The sequence below is a fragment of the Thunnus thynnus genome, chromosome 8 (assembly GCF_963924715.1).
Source record: "Thunnus thynnus chromosome 8, fThuThy2.1, whole genome shotgun sequence".
NCBI classification, from domain to species: Eukaryota; Metazoa; Chordata; class Actinopteri; order Scombriformes; family Scombridae; genus Thunnus; species Thunnus thynnus.
In genome coordinates, this window is record NC_089524.1 from 11089293 (window position 1) to 11105009 (window position 15717).

At 39.0% G+C, this 15717-nt stretch overlaps 1 protein-coding gene across 1 annotated transcript in view; it reads right to left on the minus strand.

The window, feature by feature from the left end:
- Nucleotides 1-15717, minus strand: part of anos1b (anosmin 1b) — a 53373-nt gene that overhangs the window by 26211 nt on the left and 11445 nt on the right. The window contains exon 2 of the mRNA XM_067596457.1: nt 14346-14393. Within this exon, the coding sequence (XP_067452558.1) occupies nt 14346-14393 (48 nt within the window). The remainder of the gene's footprint in view (nt 1-14345; nt 14394-15717) is intronic.

Consider the following 15717-nt stretch of genomic DNA (forward strand, 5'->3'; position numbering starts at 1 on the left):
CATTTGACATAGTATATACCAGACACACCATACAGACAGAAGAAGTAGTCATTGCACAGGTTTGGGGGAGCAAATGTCATATAATTGTTGCTTTTGAGAAGAGCTGATTGTGGGTTGACACTTCAATGTGTATGTGCTGCCCTTTAGGCATCACAACCAGTCTAAGTGGCATTTAAAACCACCACTACATGCATGTGAGACTGCCCATCTGCTGCTCTTCCACTTATCAACATGAATATTTTGGCAAAGATATGATTGTTTGGTACACCCTTATGATACATATGAACAGAAATGATGCGATGTGTTGCACTTTTTTTTAACAATTTGATATTTGTCTAGCCATGAAATTTGTCACACTGGAATACATTATAACTGTAATCAATCCAAGCTGACCGCAGCCTTTTAACTCCATCAGGAAGCAAACTACAAACTTTTTATAGCCACATTTGAGGCCTATGTTTCCTTCCACAAAAGATAAGTTTCGAGAGAAGTATCACTTTAAGTTATTTTCCCTTTTTTTTTTCTACTGCTAGTTTCTGGTGCATTCCTGAAAGAGTATGAGGAGACACAGAGATAATATAAGACACACACACACACATACACACACACACAGTACTGTAACTAGATCCTGAAGTGTGATGTGTTTCTTCAAGGAGCTCCCATGGGTCTCTTCATTTGACCACGTGCTGTGCTGGGCTTAAGGTTGTCAAAATCTGCCCAAAAACACCTTACACACACACACACACACACACACACACACACACACACACAAACCAACGTATTGTCTTTTTTTTTTTTTTACACCCCCTCCACTCCATCTTGCATCCAAACCCAGCCCACCCCTTTACTCCCCCCTCTCGTCTTTTGCTGCCGCTTTGATCAGTTACAGACATGTTTAATTTTTCATTCCTCTCCATCTCGTCCTTCACCCTCCCCTATTCCTTGCTCCCCCTTCCATCCCTTTCTCTAATCCTCTGTTCTTTTTGTCTCCTGTCTTCACCCTATCACTCCTCCTCTCCTCCTCCTTCACCTCTCATCTCACCTCTCTGCCTCCTTTTCTTGCCTCAGCTCCAATCACAGCTCCCTTAATCTCTCTGCCTCTCCTCCTCCTCCTCCTCTTTGCTCCTCTAAGGCAAACACATCCATTCTCACTGACATTCATTATTGGGTCTTTACTAATTCAGGAGTCGTCTCTGGGTTAAATGGCTTTGGTGTAAGCTCCAATATTCAGAAAATTATTTATAAGGAACTAAACTGTGCTAACAGGACTGTGTTGACATATAAATGTAATTGGTGTGGGCATCTTAAGTTGGAAACATAGGAATACTGTCTTTACTGTAGCTGTACTTCATTAGAATTGAAAACAAAGCCTGGTGTATTTTAAAATACAGCACGCATTCTCTGCTTGACCAGTTTGAAATGTTGCCCTCTTGGATGTGCTTGTTGATGCTTTTGGCAAAAAATGATACTCATAAAAAGTAATTTATGTCCTTCTTTGGCATGCTCCTTCCCTGGAGCAAAGTCTACCCAAAGGCTTCTCTGGGTTTTCAAGTGGGCATCTCCCCCTCACCCATGTTTCATTGGTTACTGTTGCTCACGAAACCTCAGAAGGGGCTCAATGACAACAGTGTCCTAGTTTCTCAGGTATGTTCATCACTAATCTCTGCCTCAAATGCCTTCTCTCACTTAGGTTCTGTGCTGGTAGTAGCACAGAACCTACGACAGCTATAGAAAATTGACATGCAAAATACATTATCAGTTTATTAAATGCAATGCATTGTTACTGATTAAACTACCCAACACTATATGAAGTAGTTAAAATCACAGCTACACTTTGATCAGCAGTAAAAGGCTGCTTACAGGTTAATGTTTCAGTAATCATAATACAATAATGAAATAACATATAGTAACACATAGAGGGGTTATTCATAATATATATTCGTAATGGGTATTTTTCCTTTTTGGCCATGTGGAGGCAGTGCACTTAGGGCAAGACATATTATCACTATGTCATGTTACCGTTGTTTTTGTATTTACACGTCCAGCAACTAATGAACCACATCCATATTTAAATAGAGCCCTGTTTCTGGACACCGAGTTAATCTAAGTCCAGTATTCACTCTCCACTATGTTCTCTAGCTAGTCACTGACCTTGTTCATTCATATAGTGGGTTTATCAGAGCTTTTTCTCTGAAAACCGCTCTCTGCTGCTTTTGGAAACACCACTGATGAGAACTACGACACAGAGTGAAAGCATACATGGATAAACAAAGTTGTGTTGAATTGAATTGAAATATGGTAAACTTACGGGCCGTAAAACCAAAACAATGAGCTGAAAGATGCTAAAATGATCTGTAAAACTGAGGGGAGTTGGATGACATATGAGCGACAACTTTCACATTCCACATTTCTTCCACTGGTAATCTAACAAAAATTTGGTCATTGCAGCTTTCACTAAAATCTTAAGTGAAACACTTCTACTTGTAATGCAGTACTTTTCCATTGTGGTATTTTACTAAGGTGAAGAATCTGAATTCCTCTGCCACCACTATTGTAGATGGTCAGTCGTACAGTAGGGAGAGAAATGGGAGGGAGGGGAGAGAGGGGGAGGACAAGGCTAATGGATTTGAGTGAAAACACTCTTGGTATGTATGCAGCATACACCTTACACTCTCAAATATCACTTGCATGTTGTAAATCACTTTAAAGTACATGCACCGTGTTTGTATAAGAGGGGCTGAGAGACAAACGGACACTTTTGGCCCTGAAGGCGACATGATGAGTTATGTGCAGTAGACACAGCACAGGTCAGAGGTTAGAGATGTTACTGTTTAACACACCAAAACACTGTAACAACAGAGCTGAGATTAATCACTCTGCCTGTGTCTGAATGTGTGCACAGTTTGCATAGGATCTCCTCTGGTATCTGTATAATAATTAATCACACACACACATACACACAAACACACACCTTGTCTCTCAACCCTCCTGCTCTCCTGCTGTTTAATGGCCTCACCTGCCACGATAGAGGGATGACAGCCACACTCAGTGAGAGGGAGGAGAGGAAACGAGAGAGGGAAGGGAGGAGAGATGTGGTTTCGGAGAGGATGGAGGGGGGAAAGGAGTGAGTGTCAGTTGAAAAGGAGAGAGGAGATGAAAGACAAACAGTGAAACAGGTCCAGAGAGAAGTTGGTAGAGAGAGACAGACAGCCACAGACCAGATGTGCTCACTCTCCATACACACGGTCACTAGTTCAGTGGGTGCAATGTGAAAGACTATTTATGTTAATTTATGTTTTCACTTTGTCATCAGTTATTCAGGGTTTATTTTCTATTTTCCACATACAGTATGTGAAGTATTACAGTATATATGAGTTTTGGTACAAAACAATACTTTTTTTCGATACCTTACTTTCACAAACATAAATATGTTTTTCTATATTATTAAATATAACTAAATATTAAAAATGTTAATATAGTGTAAATAAATTAGGAACTATCTGATCAAAGAATGACTAAACAAGATGCCAGCTTTCACTTTAAATTTTAGATACTCTATTGCTGACACATTGATAACCTGCCTTATTAGCATTTTAGTCATCATCTTTGTATGAATTAATTACAATGCCTTAGTGTATAATGAAATCATTTTGACTCAATTACAATTACGATCAGACTATCAACTTATGTCTCTTAAAGGTAAAACTACATTTTAAAAACTTTGTTCTGTTGCAACACAGCAACAGGTATGAACAATGTTTTCTTATTCTGTAAAAGATTCCTTGGTTTGGCTTTTCTTATTCCCATCATCAGCCACTCTGAGAACCTGGAAGCTCTGTTAGCATCATCTTCATGTTTTATTCTGCAAAGCAATCCAGTAGATTTCCTGCAAAATCTGACCGGGTGGTCCACAATGTAACATGCAGTTTATAGATTGATACAGACTGACAGTTTTTTGTGATTATACTTACAGGTCTCTACTGATTTGAAGTTGAGGGTGTGGTGGGGAAAGTATGAAGCCCTCCAAACAACTAACTTACAAGTGTGAAACTGAAATACTGTAATAATACCAGTAACTATAGGCCTTAATCTCCTGGGTGAAAATACTGTATCTAACTGCAGGCTTTTTAACAACAGAGTGACTGTGATTGAAACCACAGCTTGTTTAATATAAAAGGTAAATGGACTGCATTTATACAGCGCTTTTCTAGTCTACCGACCACTCAAAACGCTTTACAACACATGCCAACATTCACACACAAATTCTTACACTGATGGCAGAGGCTGCCATGCAAGGTGCCAACCTGCTCAGCAGGAGTGATAGAGCACTTTTTTTTAATCCAAATGTCACCCAACCATTCACACAGACACTCACACAGCCATCAGGAGCAATTTGGGGCTCAGTATCTTGCCCGGGGACACTTTGACATGTAGAACGGAGGAGCCGGGGATCAAACCAGCGACCTTCTTACTACTTACCATCTTGATTTTCTTCAGATATACTATATATTCTATTCATAGTAATCTTAATTGTAATTGTTTATGGTGTGAATTAATTGCACTTGAACTCATACAATAAATGAAATTCTAGTTTTTCAGATGGTACAAGCATCTTTGTTTTATATTTCAAATATGCATACACATGCATATGTTCATGCATACACTCTCTCTCACACACACACACACACACACACACACACACACTTCAGGCTTTGTGGTAATTGAGTGAAAAGTAGCGGAACAAATTCCAAAAATCCCTTTGAAAAGCAGGTTAGAGTTTAGCCAAGCCTTTGGAAAAACATGCAACACAACCAGAGTTAACTTATGTCGGCAGCTTGTGGAAGGAGTGGAAAGGCAGCAGGAAAGAGAATAGAGGAAAGGAAAGAGAGATTGGAAAGACAGTAAAAAAAAGACAAATGCCTCAAGATAGTTCAGTGGTTAACTTCTTCACCTCTCGAACCACACGCACCCACACTTGCCTACGACTGAATCCTACCCCAGCTTTCTCTCTCTCTGCGTTTCCACTAATCAATTACTTCTTGTGCTTCCTCTCTGTCTAAAATAGAGAACACAGCTACTGAAGGATGCTAAATTGTCTGGTCTGTGTTAAAGATTTTTGGACAGAGAAAAGACGGAAGTATGGACCATGAAGAAATGGATGTGTTGGTGGCAGGTTGAGGTCAAAATACTTAACATACCGCAGGTTATTAAAAACATGCTGAAGTTTACCAGATTAGCTGGTTCTATTCATTTATCAGACTTTAATACCTGGTGTATTCCTTTGCTGTGGGAGCATAAGCTGGCATTTCTGACAATATTTTGACAGAACTGGCACTTATGGCCCAGTAAATGTAACATATCTCAACCAGATATCATATTAAACTTGTGGACAAGTGTTAATAGCAAAAGGAATAGAGATGACTGTGGGAAAAGTAGAAGAAAGAAGCAGAGTTCAAATGATGCCAGCAGAAGATGTGCAAGCTTATATAAGCTGTTGTTTGCAGCTGTTGTATTGGGTTGTGCAAGTGAAATGATAATGAGCGCTGTTAAAGTCTAAGGGGGAGACAGAGGAGGGGGTTCAGAATAACACAGAGAGATGACTGCCTGATTGCTGAAGCTCTTTCCAAGTGATTCCTCCTCGTCCATTTCTTCCTACCTATTGATCACAACATTGTGAGTGCTGATTTCATTTCAAACCAACGCACAATTTTCAGCTGAGAGCAGCGCAATAGAGGTGAGACTCAGGATTGTAAAGTGTGACAGGGAGGTTGATGCAGTGTCTGTAGTGATGTAAGCATTGTACCAGATTTTTTTGTGGTGAACACATGGTTGAGGCAAAGCTCTAGATTTTCCAGTAGATCTATGCCAGGGGTTCTCAAACTTTTAACTCAGAGGGGGGGGTTGGTGCATAATCAAAGTGGGCCGACGACACATCTCTCTCGCTCTTGTTTTTGTATAACGGGCTGCTCAAGCAGACCAAAGAGTGACCGGCCAACTGAGATTGCTCGCAATGGCCAGTCCGACCCTGCTTACAACTATATTTACACTAGTTGTTGAAATTGTGTGCTAGATAAAAGGAGACACATTCTGTGTCTGCAATTTAGGAGCTGATAGCAACTTCTCCGGTGTGACGTTAATGCGTGAAGTCAGCAACAACAACACGCTCTCCAGCAGTTAACGTCACCATGACAACAATGTCAACAATAGGGAAATAAGCCACATTAAAACCACATTTATCTGGGGACAGGGCTGCTGTGAAAGATCTGCAGCTACACTGTATACTCAACGTCACTAACAACTTACTGATCATTAGAAAATTTGTTTCAACATAGAAAACGTTACACTCCATAATGTATTGTATTCATAACACTAGGTATGGGCTGGGTCCGGACTGACTTATAATTCAGTCCAGATGCAAACTCACGTCCAGACTTTGAAAAGCCCTGCTCTAAGTCATCTGGTTAATCTTGGCATTGGCCAAAATTACCATAAAGGAGACTGTGATGAGTTTCCTTTGCTGGGTGCTGAATGCAGCATGATGCGACACAAACTTCACCCTCATTCATTTTCTTTGGGACACGAGTGAATCTCTTCACAAGGCATTGTGGATTCCACATGATGCAGGTCTGACTGGCAGCACAAAAAAAAGGGAGGGGTCAAAAGTTAAAAAATGTGAACTTTATGCAAACGAGAGTGACATTCTCCTGGAATTGATGCAGTGAAACTGATAAAGTGGATTAATGGTGGACCAGAAATCTATGGGAAGATGTCCGTAGAGGAGAAAATAATTTATGCCATTTCGGGAATTCCACTTTTATACGATCCTTCTCTACCAGATTACAAGGACAAGGACAAAGAAGTAGTGCAAACTGTAAGAGAGAGCAGCAAGTTGCTTACTTACACAATGGTGCTAAGAACAATGCTAAAAAATGCTTACGGGTAGGGATGGGTATCAAGAACCAGTACTAAAGTGGCACTGATTCCTAACTGGTCAGTACCAAAATAGTTATAAGCTCCTGGGCAGGTGACAGTGAACAGTGCTGCTATCGTTATCTATGTAACGTTAATTCATTGTCAGCAAAAAAAAAAGTGTCGCCAACACTAGCTATCACCATGATATCACCTGCTAAGTAGGTAATATGCGCTAGCTTGGAGGGCTAACTTGGCTTGTTTACTATATCACATGAATATCACTTTTTTCCCCATCGAACGATCCATTGGTTGAAGAGTAGATAGAGTTTCAGTCAGCCAAGATTTTCTTTGATTGATTACAGCCCTAATCGTCATGTAAATAAGTATAGTTATTAACTCAGGACACAGCATTGGTTTTAAGTATTTCTAATTTAACTGTTATGTTCGTAAATGAGTAACTTTTGAATTGTCACATCTTTATTTTTTGCACCAAATTATGGAGAGTAGTATCAATAAGAGTATCGAGCATCAGTTTCAATAAGCAGTATTGGTATTGAATAAAATCCTAACGATACCCATCCCTACTTACAGTCTAAAAACTTGTTGACACTGTGACAAAAATATCTCTACGTGCTTGCCAGCCAGTGCCATAGTGAGAAGTGAGAAGTAGCAGAGGCGACAATGTGCAATTCATTCGCTTCCAGTGGGTCTTCACCATTAGAAAAAAGTTAAGGAAAACCCTGCCATCACAAAGGAATTGCTGCTCCTTTGCCTTGTAAGGATTAGGCAGCTTTCCTCTGGAGGTTTTTTGGGCACGTCCAACGGCGAGGAGACTGGGAAAGCTTTAGAAACCCCCAAGAGGAGGTGGATTATGTGGCTGAGACACAGTGACATTCACAACCCTAAATGACTTAAAATTGATGGATGAATATTTTTCTTCAGAAAAATATGTGGACATTTTTATAGAGATATTTATAGAGAGGGTTAAATAGGGTAGTGGGGTAAAATAAGAACCACCCCTGTCCTCTATGTTGGCATCAAAGAACCTCTTATAAGTTGCATGAATAAAAGAGTAGTGGTGCTTCTTGTGGCAGCTTCTCATGTTTTATATTTTGAAAGGAATCCTGTCGGGGAAGACTGACTGATTGTAGGGAAGATTGATTCACATGTAATTAAAATATAATTCAAATGTGAGAGGGTACAGTTTGAGTTATAAGTATAAGGTGAAATCTACAAATTACAAATCGAAGGACAGTAAACACGCAGAACTGATCCAGCTGGTATTACAAGTAATTTGAACTTCTTAAAACTAAGTTATGAGGAATGAAAGAGTAACCGTGACTTGATACCTCTGCACCGTTGTTCTGCATCAGACCTGTTTGTTAGTGGACATCCCGCTGCCTCACACACCTGGTACACATTACTACTACAACTGCGCGTGTGTGTGTGTGTGTGTGTGTGTGTGTGTGTGTGTGTGTGTGTGATCTGTGAGTGTGTGAGAGAGAAGGAAAGAGATAAAAGAAGGAGGAAATGGACAGATGGAAGATTTGAGTGAGGGCTGTAGTTTTAGTCAACTCCCATGTGTGTTTCCATGAGAGAGTCCACTGATGATGTGACACAAACCATATGTGTTAGTACAACATCTGCCTGGTGTGTGTGTGTGTGTCTTCAATAGTAAGACCCTGGGTATTGATGTAACAAAGGAACAGATAAAAAAAGCACAGTCAATGAGACGCTGCTTACCTTTATCTGTTTTTTCCTCCCTCTTTCTCTTATCCTGTAAAAGGCACTACACTCACAGGAGGAGTGACCTTAGAGAAATGTGTTTTTTTTTTATTCTTAAGCATTCTTCATTTATAAATAATTGTCTCCTATCTGTCAGGAAGTCTTGCAATTTTGTTTATAGCAGTCAAACATTTTTTAAACAAATGCTGCCAGGGCTCCGAAACTGAGGATGATTCAAAGAAAATGCATAAAATTTCAAATAACTTGCTTGTTTTTTGTGACTTTTTGTTATGAAAAAAACAATCAAAGCATCCTATTTGAAATAGATGACATGGGAAAATTAAAGTAATCCTTTAGTTTCTCAGCACACCATTTTGTGTGTGTGTGTGTGGGTGGGTGTGTGACGATGTGTTACGCATGTTACAACTCAGTGAGAAAAATATAGATCAACATTGCTCAAAGTCTGGATCATGACCAAAAAAGGAGTTGAGGGAAAGCTAATATGAGTCCCCAAATTATTCTGTAAAACTCTCTGTCAAACGTTATTGAGCATGTTACACTGCCAAAAGGCTTTATGAGATCCTGCAGTGGAATGTAGGTTGAGACCAAGTCACATTTTGTTAGATTTGCCTTACTAATAGCTCTAAAATTGGTTTTATAAACATAAGAAAAATGTGGCTCCCCAGAGAAAAAGTTAAAACATCACACTGTGCAGAGGAGTGTTTTTCCTTCAACAGATCAACAGCTAATGACCAGGGGACTCTACTCCTTCTCATCCCTCATTCTCTCTTTTTTACTGTACTACAGAAAATGCTAAAACTAGAGCTGGATATTGAACCTCAATACTCTTTTGGTACCAAATGAAATGCGTCTGTGGCACAGATTATTGAAAACTCAAGTACTGAAAGCTATCATCAAATGTCACCATCAAAATGGTGATCAGGTAGTTCCTGACAGTTCCTGACACGTTAGCCATTGGCTTCTCTTTATTAGAGCCTGACCAGTAAATTGGCAGATATCAGCAGTATCAATGGGTTTGTCAGCTAATAAGTTACAAAAAATTTGTTGTACAGAATTAGCAAAGATATGTTTAAACTTGCAGTGCGGAACTTGAACGTCCGTTATATTCAAGCCAAACGAGTTCACTCAACACTGATTAAGTCTATCACCGCCAGATAAATCTCTCTGTATTTCATAGTACACAGAGTTTTTAAATCTCGTGTCAGGCGCAACATTCCCGCGCTGGCCATTTGGCCGTTAATTGTGCGGTTCTCCTAGACTTTCCAAATGTTATCGGACTAAATGGATCAAATTCTTATAATGAAACGAGTCAATTCATGGGGATTGTGTCACGCTCAAAACAGTTTAGCCACAACAATAGATTACAGCCAGTGGTGTAACTACTGGCCATCAGACATACTGGGACAAACCCCGGTGGGCCATCAAAAATACATTTTTGGGCTGGTGGACCGTCAAAACCTCTCTGTGTGGCTGTCATTCGGGGTGCGCATGAGAGCGTGTTACATTCCTGTGTCGGGCAATGACAGCCGAGCGCCCTCCTTTACTCTCACTTCCAGAAGGACAAAAGTCCAGCATTCCTACTTTAAAGGAATTTATAGATAGTGCGATTGTTACATTACATTACATTTTTTTACTGTAAAATACTTTGCTCATTACACATTTGTCACAATTCTTAAGAAAAAATACATTTAAATGCACAGTATGTAATTTCAGCCGCTATGGGTTCTCTCAATCAAAACAATAGGAAAAGACTGAGTGTGATGATGTTGTGAAGTAGCGTGGGATCATGGGAGTTGTTGTCTTCATTGTTAAACAACCAGCTTCTCTAGGATAGGATTACTACAGTGTTCATCGTTCAGGATGTTTTTACCAGGAGCCGAATTATCCACAGAGGTCTCCTCCTCTCCAAAAGTTAAAAACAACCATGCTCTAAAAAGTTTATCATAAAAATGTGGCTTAAAACTGAATAAAAGTCAATTTATTACAGTTTCTGGCGAACAACCACAACACCGATGTATTATCTTGTGGGTGTATACTCTTTGGTAGACGCCATTGTAGCAGACAAACACAACGCCGATGCATGCATCTTGTGCACATATACTCTTTGGTAGAGGGGGTATGACGCCATTGACAGGCGACCAAATGAAACAGACAATTACCTTGATTAAAATTACAGATTTCTCTGGGTTTGAAAATTGCTGTAAACATTTGGGATAATGTAAGTACACAACTCAACAAAATATATAACATAGGTCTAGTTATTAGACATTTTAATGTGGAATAGTTACATATTAAAGCTTTAAGGCTCCTCATCAAAAAAACTTTTATGTTAAATGTTTAAATCTGCCAATATATTATTTAAAGCTGCAACTATTAGCTGATTAATTAGCCAAGTGAAAATTGATCCCCAACTTTTTTAATAATTGAATAATCGTTTAGTCATAGTCACTTTCTTCTATTAATCAATAATGAAAATAATCTTTAACTGCAGTACTACTATTATTATTGGATTCTTTTAAACGCTCAAATATCATCATCTGTATCAACTTCAAAAACCAAAAGACTAAATGGATCAATAGTTCTTATAGTGAAACGAGTCAATTCATGGGGATTGTGTGACGCTAAAAACAATTTAGCCACAACAATAGATTACAGCCAGTGGTGTAACTACTGGCCATCAGACATGCTGGGACAAATCCCGGTGGGCCATCAAAAATACATTTTTGGGCTGGTGGGCCGTCAAAACCTCTCTGTGTGGCTGTCATTCGGGGTGCACATGAGATGCGTACTAATATGCGTACTAATATTATTATTGGATTCTTTTAAATGCTCATATATCATCATCTGTATCAACTTCAAAAACCATCGGTCGGGTTAAACTGTTTGTATTCCTAAATGTAAGTTATGAAAAAAAGTATTGTGAGCATCTGCACTAGTATCAGAACATTTTTAACCATACCCTCGTCTGTCTGTCTTTAATTCTGTGGTTTACCCTCTTATATCAAATATTTTACAAGAACAAATGCAGAGCAGAATCGAGAAGAATAGGGCACTTTAGTCTAATAGCCTTATAAAACAATAATGAAGTGGACTGTGTAGGCTGTGTAATGTTCCCAGGGCACATAATCAATAAAAAAAACAGCAAGCTCTAAACATATTGTGTTAACAAACACTCACACCTTGGGAGCATTAACAGTGGTGGACTTCCTCTACTGTGTAATTCATTATTTTGATTAATCTTGGCAATTATTGCTGAGGACTGGGACACATTTGTTTCTGTTCTAATTTATTTTCATTGGCTTTCCGTGGTGACTTTTACAAATTGCACTGTATCCACTTTCAACAGACTGTAAAATGGTAAGAATTAATAAGTTTGCAATTGAAACAAGCAAGAGGAGACACTGTGCATGTCTGTGCAGTATCAGGCTGTCTGAGAGGAAAATTGTGGTCTACGCAGAGCCAGCCCCCACTGGCCAGTCTCTGAGACTGCTGTTGGACCACGGTTACAACATAGTGCCACACTGGTATTCATACATGTACAACAGCAAGACCCGAAGCCAGGGTAATAAAGTTTAGACACAGTATTAATCTAGAAAATATTTTCTTTTCTCATTTTCTTTGTTTCTTTGTTGAACTCTAAACATCAGGAATAGAAACAAAGGAAGGAAAGCAAGGAAAGAGAAAAGTTTGGTTGAGGTCAAAGGAGCTGTGTGTTTTTGTTTGAGGTAGTGGGGGGTTAGGTATAGTTGAAAGCTGATGTCTGATGTTTCGCTCAGTGTGGTATCCTCTGCAACAATCTGTTGGTGGTAGTTTTGGGCGGGACGTGCTCTTGGCTGTTGTTGACATTAACCCATGCTGACCTCGACACACACTCTACTGAGATATGCGCTGCCGAGAAAAAAAAAAAAAAAAAAAAACGCTCACTCTGCCTGTTTTCAGCTTTTCCTTTATCCAACTGTCATGTGAATTTGTAGCGAAGCTTGGAAATGTTGCAAGAAATAAATTACGACTCAGGTGTGCTTCCAGCTGGGATGAAGCTTTTAAAAAGGTCTGAACCTGAACGAAGAGTGCAGAAAACACATCAATAAGAAGCTGAACTGAATCTCTCAAGACATCATTAATACTGAGTAAGTTAAAGTCTGTAAGTAAAAGGTCATGGTGGACAGATATTTCACAGACGTGTTTTGCCTGCAAATAGCACAGCATCATTCTTTAGTCCGTAAAAGTATTTCTAATCTCCTTGTTTAAAATTAAAATATGCGTTCCTTCTAATGTACGGTAATTTTTTTTTTTTTTTACAGTATGTAACACATTTTCCCTGACAAGCTTTTAGCCTTTCTGATTTAGAACATGATCATTTGCATTAAACTGCTTCAGTCTCAGTTTTATCCACCCACGGCAGACTGTGACTCTGAGGTGGGACCAGCAGTCTAAAACCAGAAAGCTGTAACAAGCTGGAACTGCTGCAGAGTGGACAGACTGGCAGCTAAAAATAATCAGTATGGAAACTACTCATGAATCAAACAATGAATTAGCGCACACACACACACACACACACACACACACTGAGGCCTCCTGGCAGGCAGTGTTAAGTGAATAAACAGGGGCTAATTTCTGCTCCAGGGAGGATGGATAATGGGGATATAGGGGAGGACATTATTTTAACTGAAAACACAACCTTTGCTATTACAGGAGTCGTGCGGTGAGTGTAAAGATTCCATAGAGAAGTGAAGGGAGAGAAAGACTCTGAGGACTCTGTCACTCTGTCTCTTTGCCTCTTGAGGCAGAGGCTGCTTTGTATTGTGCATCAAGTTTATTACTTTCTAGGATCAAGGTACATTGTTGTGTATTATAAAACTTCTTCTATTGCCACTTACTACAAGCAAAAACAAATCATCATCCATTTTTTATTGTTTTTTGTTTGCAGTTCAACATGTGATTTAGTTTCCTCCACCAGTGACAGTTAGCGGACAATGTGAAGCATAAATACGTTGTTTCTGTGGTTAAGTGCATTTATGTTAATATGCCTTGTGTACAAACTGTTAACCAAAATATTTATTTGAAGTATCCTGTTATACAATTTTGTAATAATGTGCCAGCCAATCATAAACATTACATTTTGTCATTTGGCAAACGCTTTTATCCAAAGTGACTTTTTAATATTTATCATGGCCAAGGTATAATACAGATGCTGTTTAAGGCTACACTAGAGCTGTCTGGTAAGATACAAAAGTTTCAAACAATATCTATTCATATCTGGAGACACATGAGGTTAACAATTTATTTTACAGTTAAGACATTTCAGATTTCTGCCTCATTTGGCACAGATTTGAAATGCCCAATTCCTCTTTGCACTATGTTATTTGTCACTGGTACATCTACTATTGCTCTGGGAAATGCTACGGCTGCTTCACCAGACGAGCATAACACATGGGTTCAAGCTTTTTCCTATGATCCACCATCACTGGTCTTCACCAGCTTATTACCCATGAACAAGTCCAACCATGGCTGCTGGCACACACAACCAAGTTGGAAGTACTGCTAACAAGTGTTGAATCACTAGTCTTTAACCTTGCACCAAAGACTTGGTTTTAGAGTTAGGTTATAGTTATGACTGTAAACCTGAGTGAATGCAAGTCAGTACAACATCCTCATAGTAGTGCAGGTTTGTGTGTATGTGTATTTACCTGTGCGCAGCGTCTGTGGTTTTCACACCAAACCAGAACTTGGTCACTCTGGAAGAAACGGAGAGGACGAGGATTAAAACAAACACAGAGAGAGAAATAAATCTTTCACAGACAAATCATGCGTTTGACGCCTTCTGTCTGTGTTCGGAGCAACTTACAAGGAAACCAAAAGCAAAATATTGTTAAAAGGTCACTGACCAAATTACATAACCAGAGCAAACCTGCCATGCAGAAAGACACACACTCATCCTTTCTCTTATTTACATAATTATCCTCCGGGCGCAAAATGACTTAACACACTGTATTTGTGGCTTCTGAACTGGACAGAGACGACGTCACTTGGTGAGATGTATGTTTATGTGTGTCTGCATGTGCGCATGTGTGTACAGTTACTGCTTGGTGAGTCAAGACCACCAGTAAACATGGCTGCTATAACCACTGTGACAGAAGGAGACGTCATCATACTGTACGACCACAGCAACAGAAATACACATGAACCAAACCAAACACCAAAAGCTGAAGTCTCTCCAGCTTTCCAAATCTTTATTTATTCTGTAAATAAAATGTGGCGAAACAAAGTGATACTCAATACTTGTTACTGAACATACAAGGTAATGTAGACCTGCATAGGGCTGCAACGATTAATTGATTAGCTCATCAAGAGAATATTAATCAACTATTTTGATCATAAATCATTAATCATGTAGGTTTAATTGATGCCAAATTGCCAAAAATTTGATGGTTTCAGGTTCTTACATTTTTGCTGCTTTACATTACAGAAATGTTTACACTTTTGGGTTTTGGACTGTTGTTCGGACAAAATAAGACATTTGATGACATCACCGTGGACTCTAGGAAATTGTGATGGACATTTTCACAGTTTTGATGTTTTATTGACCAAAATAATTAATCAATTAATTAAAAAGATAATGAAAATAATCGTTAGTTGCAGCCCTGGGCTTATAAATATTTCTGAGTTTTTACCTGTGCTACATGAAGCATTTTTTAGCATTTTTACAGTACATCATTGTTAAGTTTTGTTACCATGTTATAACCATTAAGAAATAACGTCATGATCCATATAACTGAAAATATATATACAGCACATATATATGCAACTTCCCATTAGGGTGATTATCAATTATTATTTCAATAAATCAACTTATCTTTCAATCTACAAATGTTTACAGCCATGCTAGTGGATCTGTAAGGTTGTATCCAGGAGTGCTTTGATTCAGTTAAATGCTAACATGCTGATGTTACAGCAGGTATATTGTTTGTTCATCATCTTAGTTTATGTTGGCATGCTAATATTCACTTATTAGCACTAACACAGAGTACTAATTAGGCTGGTGGGAATATTTCAAGTATT